This window comes from Periophthalmus magnuspinnatus, chromosome 23 (genome assembly GCF_009829125.3).
Source record: "Periophthalmus magnuspinnatus isolate fPerMag1 chromosome 23, fPerMag1.2.pri, whole genome shotgun sequence".
Classification (NCBI taxonomy): Eukaryota; Metazoa; Chordata; class Actinopteri; order Gobiiformes; family Gobiidae; genus Periophthalmus; species Periophthalmus magnuspinnatus.
The window spans coordinates 12,204,102-12,219,464 of NC_047148.1; the positions used below are offsets into that span (position 1 = coordinate 12,204,102).

General features: G+C 37.9%; 3 protein-coding genes across 3 annotated transcripts in view; 2 read left to right on the forward strand and 1 right to left on the reverse strand.

Annotated features, from left to right (window-relative positions):
- Positions 1-436: 436 nt before the first annotated feature.
- guca1a (guanylate cyclase activator 1A) lies at positions 437-2,187 on the forward strand. The gene is made up of 4 exons (XM_033989757.2): positions 437-868; positions 1,404-1,553; positions 1,628-1,721; positions 1,837-2,187. Exons 1-4 carry the CDS (start codon positions 671-673, stop codon positions 1,962-1,964), a joined length of 570 nt encoding a protein of 189 aa, XP_033845648.1. The 5' UTR covers positions 437-670; the 3' UTR covers positions 1,965-2,187.
- A 587-nt stretch (positions 2,188-2,774) lies between these two features.
- Positions 2,775-7,478, reverse strand: orc5 (origin recognition complex, subunit 5). Its single transcript, XM_033989535.2, has 14 exons — positions 6,913-7,478; positions 6,403-6,495; positions 5,570-5,755; positions 5,388-5,462; positions 4,847-4,958; positions 4,546-4,676; positions 4,420-4,468; positions 4,191-4,281; positions 4,060-4,115; positions 3,846-3,958; positions 3,705-3,752; positions 3,500-3,610; positions 3,153-3,265; positions 2,775-3,064 (listed from the first exon to the last, which is right to left on the reverse strand). Exons 1-14 carry the CDS (start codon positions 7,024-7,026, stop codon positions 3,019-3,021), a joined length of 1,338 nt encoding a protein of 445 aa, XP_033845426.1. The 5' UTR covers positions 7,027-7,478; the 3' UTR covers positions 2,775-3,018.
- Positions 7,479-7,866: 388 nt separating this feature from the next.
- The window catches only part of lhfpl3 (LHFPL tetraspan subfamily member 3), a 28,007-nt gene continuing 20,510 nt past the window's right edge, over positions 7,867-15,363 (forward strand). Inside the window, exon 1 of the mRNA XM_033989729.2 lies at positions 7,867-8,753. Within this exon, the coding sequence (XP_033845620.1) occupies positions 8,324-8,753 (430 nt within the window). The 5' untranslated portion in view covers positions 7,867-8,323. The remainder of the gene's footprint in view (positions 8,754-15,363) is intronic.

Genomic DNA, 15,363 nt, shown 5'->3' on the forward strand with positions numbered 1-15,363 from the left:
TTTTTAATCAGTAATGCTGTGTGATGTATTGGCACTGGAACCTAACTTGACAGTTTCAGCAGTGACACTAATATTGAAGTATTTTTAATATTTGTAATTTTAAACATTTTTTGTATTAACATATTATCAAATCTAACATGGGCTGCATTTATTTTTGTTATGGCTAAACGTACTTTAGCCATAACAACAGTGCATTTAGCTTTCTATCAGTATCAACCTCATGATCCCATATTGGTGTTAAATAAAGACAACAATTGTTTTCAGAATCAGGATTTACTTATGTCTGAAATAACATTTTATACATACAGCTTTTGTAATTCACAACTAATTTGTTGTTTATGAAGGGCTTGAAACAAAAGTCTCAGGTTAAAGCCATCAGCTCATATGTCTCACATATGTGACACAAGGATAGCACATTATTGTATGTGTCAGCAACATGAACATGTCTGAGTATGAGGATGCCTAAGCTCCTCATCAGTCAGTTTCAGGATTAGTGATCAGACTGAATGAGGGCACTTGGGGCTCACCTCCAAACTGAGTCCACTATAAAAGTGCCCCAGCAGAGGGACAGCTTGCCCTATGTCCAGTGTGTGACTGTGAAGAGGGAAGCCCTCCGCTTCACAGTAGACCAATTGGACAGTCAGGTGTCCTGATTCACCTCTCAGCAGAAATGGGGAACTCACACGGATGTACAGTGGACGACCTGCAGGCCGTGGAGATGCACCTGTGGTATAAGAAGTTCATGACAGAATGCCCATCTGGGCAGCTCACTCTGCACGAGTTCAAACAGTTCTTTGGACTGAGAGGACTAGACTCAGAGGCCAATGCCTACATTGAACAAATGTTTCGCACATTTGATATGAACAAGGTAAGTTATTTCATTTAGGAATCACAGTTAAGGAATACAGTTTATTATGTTTTTTCTGATTAAAACAATTTTTCTTTCTACAGTTTATATTTGAAGCCATCTAGCAAAATGTTAATATTCCAGATGACAAAAGGCATCTTGTGTTTTTGGTTTTATAACCTTTATATTTCAATGTTTAAATTAGTTCAGTTTCAAATTAATATTTGCTCAAACAGTAGTTTTTAATACAAGGTCATGACCAAGATCTTTCTCTTACTAAGTGTCTTGTTGAGAGACAGGGTCATTGGAGGTCGAAAAGCTGCACTGCTATATTTAGTCTTCCCTACAGCTCACTGGACTAATCATATGCATGATTTAACTGTAGATTATCTGACAATGCTTTGAAGCCAAGTTTCTTGTTCTTGTTGAGAAGCAAACTGTCCTTGCAGTTAATGCCCCATTCTGGCACACTCCATTTCCCTTAAAAAGCCCATCTTTGTTATAAACTGAGAAAGATTTTATTTAATCTTCTGAATGTTTGTTCTTTACTCAACAGGATGGCTACATAGACTTTATGGAGTATGTAGCTGCCCTGAGTCTGGTGATGCGTGGAAAGATGGAGCACAAGTTGCGCTGGTATTTTAAACTTTATGATGTGGATGGCAATGGCTGCATTGACCGACACGAGCTGCTCAACATCATAAAGGCAACATTTACATTTGATGTTTGTGATTTTCTGTACCAACTCGGGCCACAGCTAATTTGTCTCTGTTGCTTCAGGCGATTCGTGCAATCAATGGAAATGAAAATCAGGAGTGTACAGCTGAGGAGTTCACCAACAAAGTGTTTGACAGGATCGATATCAACGGAGATGGTGAGTCTGCTCAAGTGTAGGCACATATATATATATATACACATGAGGGAAAGTTTGACAGAACAGAAGAAATGCCATCAAAGTAAGATTTCCTAAAACAGTTTTGTCCTCACAGGTGAACTGTCCTTAGAGGAGTTCGTAGCTGGAGCTCGCAGTGATGAAGACTTTATGGAGGTGATGATGAAGAGTTTGGATCTCACTCACATTGTGGCGATGATCCACAACAGAAGACGCAGCATTTAGGTCCTCATCATGTGACAGTCAGCGGTGTGACACTGTGTAATAAATTCATTACTGGACAATTGCCACATGATTGACAGGTGTCTCATTGTGGTCATTTAATGATACTGAGCTCAAGGCAACTTTGGCATGAGAGATGAAGGGGTGAAGCGAAACTGCAAACAAATAATTTGCACTTTACAGCTTTGTGTTTCCATTTAAACTGTTATTCAACCTTATTTGTTCTTTTGTTGATTTTCAAGAGGGGCTATGATTCCCATTTGTGTCGGTGCCCTTTTGTATATTTGACAATGTTTTTGTTTTTTTTATATAAAATACATTAACATCTTTATCTGTTCGAATTTTAATTTGCTGTTGCATGTGCTGTGGGTTTGGGCAAATTTTAATTAAGTCATAGTGAAAGTCATTGCACCAATATGAACATCAATCAACTCAACTGAGACTTATCCATAGGTTATACAGTGAAAATGGAGCACTATACCCATAGCAATTAGCAACAAAAATATGATCTTTTGAATGGGCAAAAGACAGAGGCTGGATTATTTTTAGCTAAAATCTCTAACTATCTAGGAAAGAACTTAATGCCAAAATGTATAATATAAAAAACATTGTATTTTTGCAATTGCACCATGTATGTCGTATGTTGCGTTCCTACACTGGCTGCAAAAGGTTAGCAAACAGCTGCAAGCAAGGTCAGTGATTCACCTGCAGTTGTGTCAGTTTTTGTTTTTGTCAGATGAGGGCCCGGTACAATGCTCTTATCCTGAGACATATCTATGTATTATTAATGGTAACTGGCAATTACACATTTATTATCAAAATAACTTTATTTTGCAAATATTACATGAAATATTAAGTTTCAATTTTTCTTCTCCAATGGAACACATTACTTTAAATTCTACACATAAAGCCGCCACCAGAGGTCATAACTGGATTAGTTTAACAGGACCCAGTCTGAGCTCAGTTTCACATGATGCATGTGCTTAAGTGCATTCAAGTGCAAAGCTCCTTATGTCTTACTGTCAATGTGTGTCAGCTCTTCTTTTGCTCAGCAGCCTCAAAGGAAGTCATACAAATACTTCACAATATCAAAGTTGACGGTCCTAGAAAAACACAAGTTAGAAATGGAGTTAAACAAGGCTTTTTCCACAGTCGACTGTGATTCAGTTGTGTAATAAAACATTTACATACCTGGCAATGGCACAAATGAAGTCCATAGAAACGGCACACTTGTACTTGGGGGCATCGAGCTGGTCATCGTGGCTGACCTGGTTCAGTAGCTGCAGGGTCACTAGAGAGGAGATCTAGAGTTGAACAAAACCAAACTGAGCCCCACTTACAGGAAAATGTAATACACATAAAAGATATAAAATACAGATAGACAGGACTGATCTGTAGGTCATCTAGACACAGGTTGAATGCACAGCCTGAATAAATAACCACTTTTTGCAGTTATTCTCTTAATGCAAACAATTCATAAAAATAGTGTATCCTTCAAAGGTTTTTTGTAAAGTTGACAAAAGTTGATAAACTCAGACCTGAGAGAATATACTGGCTGTAGGGGCCACTCTACTGTCCACAACACTGTAGAAGATTGCCAGCATGCGGTCAAGAGGGAAGGGCTTAGGTCCCAGGAGATGATTACTAGTCTGGACATAATCAATAAACAAACCATTAAACATACTGCACTGCTACTGCTACAGTATACTAACTAAAAGAAAACAAAAGATTATGAAATGTTACCTTTTCATTTTTCTTCAAAAAATTGGCTTTTCTTATTTTACCATGATGCTGTTGGAATAAATAAAAATACAAACTTAACATAATCTATATACTATTTTGATATTACACTTGTTACTTACTCAATCAAGTTTCAATTTGTACCTTTAGGAAAAAACGCTTGTCTGTGCGAGCTGGGTTGTATGATGCCAGGTAAGCAGCAATCAATAAGAACTTGGAGTAATAAGGCAATTCAACATGAGTGTGAGCTGATAAACCTTCAAAGATAATTAAAACATATGCCAAATTAATGTATTAATGTATTTAATAAGTAAATCAAATAAAAATATTCATTTCACTTTAGATGGCATGACAATACCTCTCACAGCGCCGACTTCTCTTTCCTCCAGTTCTTGCATCTGCTCCCACTGAAGACTGAACACATTTTAAATAAATACAAGGACAACCCAAAACATTTTTCACTACAAGTAATGTAAAAGAAATACAAACCTGGACACCTCTCGAAGATAAACTGTTTGCATGGCTTTTTTCAAATGAGGCTCAATGTTTCGCCACAATTTGTGTGTGTCACTTTCTTTAACTGAAAAATAAGCAAATAGTCCACAGTAAATAAATGTGCAAATACCAGATCTTCAACTAGTAGCACACATATTGTACAATGAAAAGTGATTTCAGACATTATTGCTGGTGCAATTGGTCAATAGTGACTCTCAAATACCTTTGCCTTCTTCTAGTGGTTCACAGAACTTTGAAAAATTAAGAGCAGCCTGTTAGAAAGAAAAGCAGTAAAACCTTTACTTCACTGAGAACAATGTTTGAATTTTGTTTCTTGAGACCAACTGACCAGGTGGCGCAGTTCTCTGAGGTCTCGACAAACAGAGTAGAAAACACCCAACAAGATGTTGATGTAGGAGGAGTAAAACTCTGCTGAATATAAAGGATGCTTGTCCTTTGACAATATCTGCTGCAGCTCACCTACAAGAAGAAACACAAGAAACAGAGCTATAAGACACTGAGAAATGTGAGTGTGAAACTTCAAACCCAGTATTGTTTCACACTTGAAGCAGAAGTGCAAGAACAAAATCACAGGTACATCTACTGTATCACATGACGTCACATGACAGACTGAAGCTGGGTGCTGATACCTTTACTGTAGTCTGGAAAATGCAGCAGGAGGGGCTCAAAACAACCAGTGTTTGGTCTGAACTTATCCCACACGATTTCACTAAGCAGAATCACTGTAACATTGTCTTCAACCTGAGCAAGACAGAAGTGCAATCATTCACACAGAGCAAAACACATGGTAAATTTAATTTAACTGTTCTTATGATTAATTCTGATACTCATTCATCAAAATGTATTGCTGAATACACTGAAAGACGACAACATTGAAGATATATTATTTCTACTTCAGAATTTGCTTTGAGGGAAAGATTTTGTAAGTGTTCAGCTCAAGGTTAGCTAGCATCATTAAGGTCACAAAGAGAAGCTACAACAAAACCTTAAGACACGAATTAATACATTAATGTGTATTTATATCAGACAATGTTAAATAGCATATATGAAATACAAGGCAAATTAACATTCCCGAAAGTCAAGTTACATTACTTTTTAATGTGAGAAAGAGGATTGAAAAATTATTTAAGCCCACGTTTCCACAATTCACTTAAATTTATTCAGACTCACTAGTTCCTGAAGACGGAGGAGAGCAGGAAGTAGATTGGCATCTGCGTCCCTCAACATTTCAGCCTTTTCCATTATCTACAAAACAAAAGACCATCTCATGCACCCAAAGCAAATTATCTTTTATTTTACATTTTAGATATTTCACTGATCATAGGCATTTATATGAACAGCACAGCACTCACAATGTATCTGGTCTGCTTGGTGGGTGACTCTGAGCTCAGCTGTCTGTAGATGCGAACAAAGTCAGACAGAGAGGGACCTCGGGGGAGCAGGGAGGAAGCATCAGCCCCAAAGAAGGACTGAAGCACTTGTTCAAAAAGCAATGTCACTGAAAAACATTCGACACAGCTGACCATGGCGTGGGGTAGCTACAAAAATAAAATAATCAAGGTTAAAAAGGAAGCAACAATTTTACCGTTTAAGCTTTTGTATAATTAAATCAGGCTACATAACTAATATTACTACCATTACTACTACTCTTTCCTTTTTTAACTGGATTTAGTGATATTGAATATTGATAAAAAATGATTACATAGCAGAAGTTTGTGGCTTTAAATGCATTTGTTGAGGTTAAACACAAATGCAAAAGGACTTCAAAAAGTGTAAATATTACATTATACCCTTATTTGAAATGTTATGTTTTTGTTACATTTTAATATTTTAATAATAAAACAGCATTTTGAGGTAGTTTTATTCATTTAAAATGATATACCCAATATTCAAATTTTCCATAACTTCAAAACTACTTATTGATATTACTGAGTCAATAAATTGACCACTTCAAAATAAGTGCATACAGATGTTGTTTCCTTTAGCAAGACACTTTACTATGGTGAGAGGCAGTTGACAACCAGGTTTCACTTAACTTTGAGAGTCCCAGAAAAGACTGAGTATCCAATATCAAGTAATTCCTTTATTTTTTGTAGATGTATAGGTGTCTGTGTGTTTTTTTCTCTATATATATATCTTAATTTCAAATGAAGACATAATACAACAGATCTGGCCTGCTGTTTACCTCCAGTTGTTTCATTACAATATTTAGTACATGGCTCTTCCCAGAGGCTTGATGCCCATAGATGAAAATTGAAGGGTAACAGTGATGCTCAGGCTGGAACAACAACACAAAGACCAAACATAAACAAACACAAAAACAACTATTGACTTTTAAGTAATTACACTCATTAAAGGTGTAATAGTATGAAACGAATAAATCTCCACACACACAACCAAGTGATGCCACCAGGCGAAATTACAGGTCGGATCTGTGGAGAGGTAACCCTGTATGCAGTAAACTTGCAAGTTTTATTCAATATCAGCACTTGTACTGAAATATATACTAGACAGACACGTTCAATGCCATACTGTGGAAAGTTCAAGTCAAAGCAATAACAAGCAAGTGGAACCCTAGCACAAAAAGTTACAGAGTGCGCCTTTAATGCTCAATCAGACAAGATAGAATTTAGGATCAGAATAACTGAATGAATGTATCATGGAAGTTTATATATTTAGAACATCTTATGCCAACCTGCCCCATGAGAGAGAGCAGGAGCCCAGCCTGGACCTCCCTGCATGGCAGCAGCTCTGCGATCCTCTGGAGTTTCTCCTCATCGTATCCCGGATGCTGCAGCAGTCCTGTCATCACGCGTTTTCAATAAATAATCCACAAAAATGAAAACTTCTTGCACAACAGCAACCAGGCGAGAGACGAGAGCCCTCACTTTTCTCTGTTGTTGGTAGTTTCGCGCGTGTTTTCCTGTCACTCCTCCTCCTCCTTCTTCTACTTCCTCTTATTCTTCTTCTACGCTTTAATGGCGGCTGGCACTCAAAAAAGGTGCATTTACCGCCACCTACAGAATGTTTTTTTAAACGGTCATTTAAGGAGTGAAAAATTAAAAAAACAATCAAATTTAATCCCATAACAGCGACTTCATTCTGTCCCAAGTGACGGTCTCCTTTCGTTCAGTGTTTTGAACAAATCCTCCCCAGTGATTTCGTCTCCAAAAACCTGTTCGCTGCGTTTCAAATCATATCAATCCTCTCAACTTTTTCTCCAAAGTTCACGCGCAGTTCACCACCACCGTGATGAATGACAAAAAACACTTCCATGTCAAAGGTCAAAAAGTTTTTACTCACGTCTCAGCGTCTACAGGATTTTCTTCTCATTATTCTTAACTTTGTTTTTGAAAATTTGTCATTTTTCCTTAGTTTATTGACGTTTCCTTCAAAATTTCGTACATTGGTCTGAAAGCAAAAAAAATAAAATAAATAAATAAATGGACAAGCTTGGTACTTCAACATGGCTACAAACAAAAGATAAAAATAATGTGGCAGAAGAAGTCAAAATAATGTAAAAAAAAACTCTTTAATAAATTGTCCAAAAAATAATAATAATAATAAAAAATGTTTAGCGTTTGTGTTGCGTTTGGGTGGCATTTACGTCAACGCGGGATTAAAAGCGGTGGGCTGGTCCTGTTTCATCCAACTGTATTCATGGCACTGAGGCGCCGCGGCTGCTGAAGGCTCCAGCACCGAGCATCACCGTGATTCACAGAGACGAGCTCCGCATTTCACCGCCTGAAAACAGCGACAAACCCGAGTGACAGCTGCCTCTGTTCGCCACTGGAGAACACAGGCGTAAACGCACCAACTGTGCTGAACCCCTATTTTGTTTGTTTGGGATTACGTTTTGGATTAACGCCTGTTTCCTCGTGTAAAATACATCGCGGAGAGAGCGATGAGTGAAAAACAGTGGACAGTAAAGATTTCGACCAAGTCCTGGATGTGACGGTGAGGTGAGGCTGTGGAAAGCTGTCAATCCTGACTGAGGGTTTGGTGAACGACGGGGGAAAGCCGAGTGGGAATGGTGCGTTCAGGGTTCATACCTTAGTTTGGTAAAGAAGCTACTGATTGATTCGAGCAGTTCTTTGCATCAGAGGATGGTGCCCGGGGCTCCTAGTACCGGTATGCTCCCAGCGTCTGAAGCTGCAAAAATCTACCAGACCAACTACGTGCGTAATTCCCGTGCCATCGGCGTGTTATGGGCCATCTTCACGATCCTGTTTGCCATTGTAAACGTAGTATGCTTCATCCAGCCTTACTGGATCGGGGACGGCGTGGACACCCCTCAGGCGGGTTACTTCGGCCTCTTTCACTACTGCATCGGCAACGGCTTGTCCCGGGACCTGACATGTCAGGGGAGTTTTACTGAGTTCAGCTCCATCCCGTCCGGTGCTTTTAAAGCCGCTTCCTTCTTCATCGGGATGTCCATGGTGCTCGTGCTCACCTGCATCGGCTGTTTCGCGCTCTTCTTCTTCTGCAGCACCGGCACAGTCTACAAGATCTGCGGCTGGATGCAGCTGGCAGCAGGTAGGCTAAACATGTGGACGCTCATAGCCTAAATAAAACTCCAAAATATGTAATTAATGCAGGCTAATTACAAGCGGAAACACTGGCAGCTGGAGGCGATCTGCATTAAGTAGGATTTCAAGTTCAGCATAGGCCATTCATCAAAGGGGCCAGTGGACATGGCCATGGAAAAAGTTTTAAAAGTTTTGAAACTTTACTCAATAAATCTAAAGCGCATTCGAACACTGTTATATCTCTTTTTAGGCGGTCTGTCAATTCAAAAGTTCTTAGCCTGCTAAAAAACTAACAAAAACAAATCAGACACACTTAAAAAAACGAATTGCTTTTTTCAGTTTTTTTTTTTACTATGGTTTGTTTAGTTTTTAAATGTATATTTAAAATTCTGGTGCCAGATGAGAACATAGGCTTATGGGCTATACAAGAGACCTTGTTAAATCACCTGTTCCCAAATAAAAAGATGACCTTGAATGAAGTGTTGTAGGCCACACTAGTGGCCACACTGTCAGTACAGGCAGTATTTTTTGCACACTGGCATAAAGACGGTTTTAGAGACTTCAAGCACAGTCTCTTCCTGAAGATAAATCTAATAATCTTCCACGGTCTGCTGCAGTGGCGAGCTGTCTCCAAAAGAGAATTAAATGTCATAACCAATTTAATCTCATTCATCCAAAGTGCCTTTTCACGCTGAAGCACACACAGTCACCAAATATACAACATTAATCGGAACAACATAATATCTCCCGGGTCCAAACCATCAAAATGCACAGGATGGAATATATCAATTAGACAGAAGACTTATTGGACACTGGCAATATAAATGTGCCTATATTGTAACAGATGTTATGTTTGAGTCTCAGAGTGCAGAGCTGTAATAACTGTGATGCAGATTATCTAGGAGGCACACTCTCTCTCCACTATGACAGCCCAGTCTGAAGTTATTTTGCACTTATTGGTGAAATAATAAAGAGCTGCTTTCACTGAATCTTGGACTGGCTCAGTCCATTTCTGTTGCTGCATTACACAAAAGCATTTTTTTTTTGAGAGAGGTACACATGGTTCAATGAGAAGACACAAGTGAAATGAAATACACAAATGCCTACTGTTTTGTGAGTAGGGTTACACAATAAATAATAAGATAAATTTCAAATGTGTAGTTGCAATAATGTATATATTTAATAGGAATAGGCTAATTATAGTTACACTATGCTTCTATCCATCTATAGTGTATTATACTGGTAAAGCGGGTGAAATGTCTTGCTCAGTGACACAACGACAATACAGAAAAGACAATAAATTACTGTAATCATTATCATACACATTATTGTTTCACTTGAGTTCACAAGTTTAAGTTCTTCACGCCTAAGGGCACCCCACAAGTAAAGTGCAATTTCTATTGTGGCATGATTTGATGCACCACACCTTTTAAGATACATAAATAATGGAAGAAAAACAAATGTTGACAATTATCACTGCATCATCCACCATATTGCATCATTTGGCATCATGACGGTCTAGTAGCTGTTAGTCAGGTTATCATCAGGAATAGTGCTATGCAGGTTTCCAGGTTTCCAGCTTGTAATTGTCATTTCAGCCAATGCTTCATGTGTTGCATCTCTTCAGTACTTCTATGGTGAAGCCAACCATTAAACGATTCGAGCTGACTTAAATAGGCAATATCGCAACACTGCCTGTCTCTAAGCAGCCAAAAATCCTCGTGTGATTGAAAAAAAACCTTCTCTGGCTTATTGCTTTTAGATGGCATTTCAGGTGCTATAGGCAGCCGTGATGTGCTATCAGAGGCCGGGAGTATGATGATGGTTTGTGCTGAATGTTTAATGAGAGCTGTCCTCGACTTGGAGAGATTAAGGGAAAAAGCTCAGAATAATGATCGCTCCACGACTTAAGGGCCATTGTGTGTTTTCAGACGAGGAAACCCAAAGAGGTCGTACTTAAGTTTGCAGAAGTCGTTTGCATAACTGAAGTGGCTGGCAGACGTACATCAGACAGCTCTGGCGCGTTGCCGGAAACTGAGAGAGAAGAACTCTCCTTTCGTTTGACAGTTTTATGTCTCTGGATAACGTCCCTCTCATTAGGAGGAAAGGCTCAGTAAATCAAGAGACACTGCAGTAGGACATCTGAGAAAAAGAGGTCAACATTTTATATGCAACAACTTTTACTTTTATTTTTCAATTTATGTAAATACTAGACTCTTTTTGTCCTTCTGGAAAAGTTTAACAAATCTGAACTATACTGTATTAGTGTTGTCAGAATACTAAAATATCAAGCTATTTCAATACTAAGAAAAATATTTGATGTGAAATTCTTTTATATTGCTATGTGACCTTATAACTGTGTAATTGCTCAGTTGTCCAGTTAGGTTCCATAGTGGTCCATGGGCGTATACTATGTGGTCTTGTTAAGATACAGCTCAAGATCATTTTAAAGCTATTCAGGAATGGTTCATTTCTGTCCCATGAATGTGATTTTTTTTAGTATTGATACTAGTTTTAATATCGATTTAGTATCTTATTTTCCATACTTTTGACACCCCTGTACTATCATGAGGCAGCATATCACATTCATTCTTTAACATAGTTCTTAATATACTGGTATGTCTAAAAATTCTCCATTAGTCTGTGCCAAATCAATATTCAAACTGCTGCACACTGGGATGCTGATGAATTGCCAAAATCTCCTTAAATCTCATCTGAAGCAAAAACAAATTAGATTGTGTTAGTTATGCATTAATTTGCTATCCAACTTTGACAAGAGCACCCAGCAAAATTTACTTTTCAAATAGTAACAGTTTATATATTAATGTCTATTTGATACAAAAACTCAGCTCAGGCAAATTTATCCTATCATGAATAAATCATTTTTTTGCATCTGAAGCATTTTAAATCCAGCCTTGCCCAGAATAGTAAAACTTGGTGTGAAGTCGTCTATGCACAGCCCTGACTCATCAATAACCCGACCATCTGTATCCCTCTCGCACTTAAAGACGGTCGAGCAGTAGACAGCTGTGCATTTCCTGTCACTGAATATCCTGTAAACCCATATACTACAGTGGCCCTGTTACTCTCTGTGGTCCATTTTCCTGAAAGTGGCTTTTCACATGGCACACTCTCTGTACTTAGTGAGAGAAGCAAATAGTATTTGAAAGCTAAGCAAAAAGTCCTTTTATGCCGTTCATTGATCGACTGTTGTTCTGCATGTAAACAGGAAGTAGCATTTCTGTTGGGGCAGCCTTGTGTCAGTGGCATGGATGTTGGGTCCCTTCTGTAGGCGGGTGGATGCACTGGGCCCTAGTGCATCCAGATCAACTCCAAAATCACATTATTATTATTATTATTATTAAAAAAACATGGTACAGCACCAAACACCAAAATACACTTAAACATTGCATTTTTGTTCACACCTCTTGATGTTTTAAGGTGTTGTAATTTTGCTGGTGCTGGGATGTGTTTGCCAATTTGCGCAAACCATGACAGAGATTTATTGTAACCAATTACTACTTGCCTAAACTAACTATAACCTTAACACAATTAGCCCATAGTCTTAACTCGTAAACACATTCATACATGACGAAGTGGGTGAAGTATTTTGCCCAAGGAAACAACAACAATATCCAAGTTGGGATTGTACCTTCTGATTATACAGTGACCAGGACTCGAGCCACTGTGTCTCCAATGAATGTATGAAAAGAGCTGTAAGCAATGCTTCAATTAAATTATTACATTAAAAGTAATATAACTTCAGTTCAACTGAAGAATTCAGTAATTATAACAGACTAAAAGTCATTACATCCATATTTCTCCTGTGTAATGGATAGGATATCTGAATTTTGTTATTGGCCTGTTAAAATACTGTTTATTCTATTTCACAATTCCTCAGAAAATTTGGGACACAAAGCTTAAAACTGTCATTGGAAACGTGTGACAAAGAAATGGTTACGTTTCAGTAATAGAATCATAATACATCATAATATAATCCAGGAGAAAATCTAAAAATACACTTTGTACCATCTCTTTAATGCATTTTACTGCTGCTCCAGAGGGCTCTGATTTACAACTATTTGAAGCCAATGACATCAATCTGATCTTACCCTTTGACTTGTAATAAAAAGGCAGCAGTGGTTTAAGGTATTTTAGTTTATAAGGGGCTAAGACGACAAACCCGAGTGACATTTCAGATATTAGTTACTTTGATACTATTAGTCCATATGTTTCTGATATCATATATTGAAATAAATCATACTTAATGTCTATACATAAAAAGAGATGACATTAAGGAGACAAATAGTGCTGAGAAGTGCTATGGTTATGGTTATGGTTCAGCTGATAAGACTTGTTAATGAGAAGTGATATGACCCTCTGTAGAGTCTAGGGACAGACACCTGACATCAATACTAAGAGCTCAAAATTATACATATGTTACAAAAATCTGTACCATTAACATGCAGTTGTCACCTTTTAATAGCAGGTTCTGTTCTGCAGCAGTTGATGATGAATTTATAGATTTATAATACATTTTATTTTGACCAATATAGAAGATTTCATTGATGCATGGGAAACAGAGGAGTGCATTGGTCAAACCTTCTCTTTCAGGTTAACGGTTTTGTGCTTTGCTTATTGATTCTGCAGCCTTTTTTTTTTTTTTTTTTTTGGACACAGACTAACCATGCATGTCCCTGATCAGCAAATCAACCTGTCAATCACTCTTATTTGAATTTGGGGAGATAAACTACACGTCTTAAAGTAATGTATAGTACTCAAGTGTGTATTCTTGGCTGGGCAGGCATTATTATCTGTGTGGTATGCAATGTATTTTGTTATGATTGGATTTGTCTGAAATGGCAATAAAAGTCACACTGAGGGGTTTGAAATGTGTAGCAGAGATGTAGCACTTATTTCCCGTAAAGATGGAAGAGGAAATTTATGTTGCGTGTGGTGTGAAGGACATGGATGTTGTAGGATGCAGAGGATAGGAGAGGCTAGGGAACAGTCCAAAGGGAAGTAAACAACTTTTAAGATTTTTTGTGTCTTGGTCTGCTTTTTCAAATTTGACAGACTATTTTGTGCTATATGAAGACAATGACCACAGTAAAGGAGCTTGTCTTGAGTCTATAGCCTTGTCTTGATGGTCAAATGATGAAAGACATGTTAAAAATATCACAAAATGAAGGCGCACCAACTGCAATTACACAGATCCGCAACCCGTCCTGTGTCTCTAATAGCTGCTGAAGGGTTAGTCTCTTATGATTCAGTTGTGAGTCCTGGGTGTTACCGTGGCTACGCAGAGAGCTGTTGAAAAATAAATAAATGTGTGACATTTCCCCACTCTGCTAACCAAGGTCACTATTATACTCACGCCATTTCTTTCCACGTTGATGAATTATGTGTCACGGCAGGCTGATGAGGAGTTTGCCGAAGCGTGATGGACAGATGGGATGTATAAAGCCAATGCAGTGATTGGAGAGTTTTGAGACATTTAAGGCTCTAAGTGTGACTGACAGATTTGATTGGGGTTACTTAGGCCACAGAATAAGCCCCGCTATTGAAAGGATGTGACTGCAAAATGAATGCTCCTACATTGGGTCAGTATGTAGCAGCTACATTGATGACCAGTGACAGAGGAACATATACATGCAAAACAAAAGATAATGTGCGGGTTGCAAGGTCGTGTTGATGTGATGTAGTTTGACCAAGCTCAAGGGGATGTTTGTATGCTTTACCTCCACTGAAAGACCAGCCTTCTCCTGCCCTTCGCTAAATGTGCAAAAGTGCCGCTTGGTGTGACTGCTACTGAACGCATCACTTCACAAGTCATCTGTAATAGGTTTAAAAGAAGTACGGGAATCAAATTCATTTGCCATGGGTTAACTGCCTTCTAAGACTATTCACAAAGGTCAAGTTTAGCTTCAGATTTAGAGACTTAGTAAAAATTTAACATTTATTTAAAATGTAAGACTTAGGAGGGATAAGTAGGCTGTGATAAAGTGTTTATCAGTGTTTACCATTTCAGTGTCTAAAATTGAGTAAATGTTAAGTTATAACCACCATTAAAATTATGTTTATTGTTTTAAAGGTAATTTTATTAATATGTATTATACATTGTATCTATAAAAATATATAGGCTTTAGTATATTGAATTTTGGACCTTTGTGACTAGGCAGTTGCTTAGCAACCATCTTTCTCCATTCAGTAGGCCTACTTTTTTTCTTTTTTTAAAAAAGGGGCACTATGCAAGTTTTTATGTGGACAGTCCAAAACCTTCTTTTCTGCCTGGAGATGTTATTCTATGGCCATAAAGTTTTGCAGTCTCCCTGGAAACAAGCAGGTGACTCCACAAACCTAAGTATTTTTTTTATTTCAAAATGCCTGTGATTAAATAAAGGAAAGGTAGATAAGTGAATACCATACTGTGAAACATTTCAGACAAAGCAATAACATTTTTACAACCTGAACACCTGTAGTGCGCCTTTAACTTTTAGTGAAACTGTAATAAGCTAAAGCTTAGTAATAGCACTTAGTACTACACATTTACTTTAGGCCTACATTATTAAAAGTGTTGCAATGGTGTAATCATTTGATCTATAAACTGCAATACT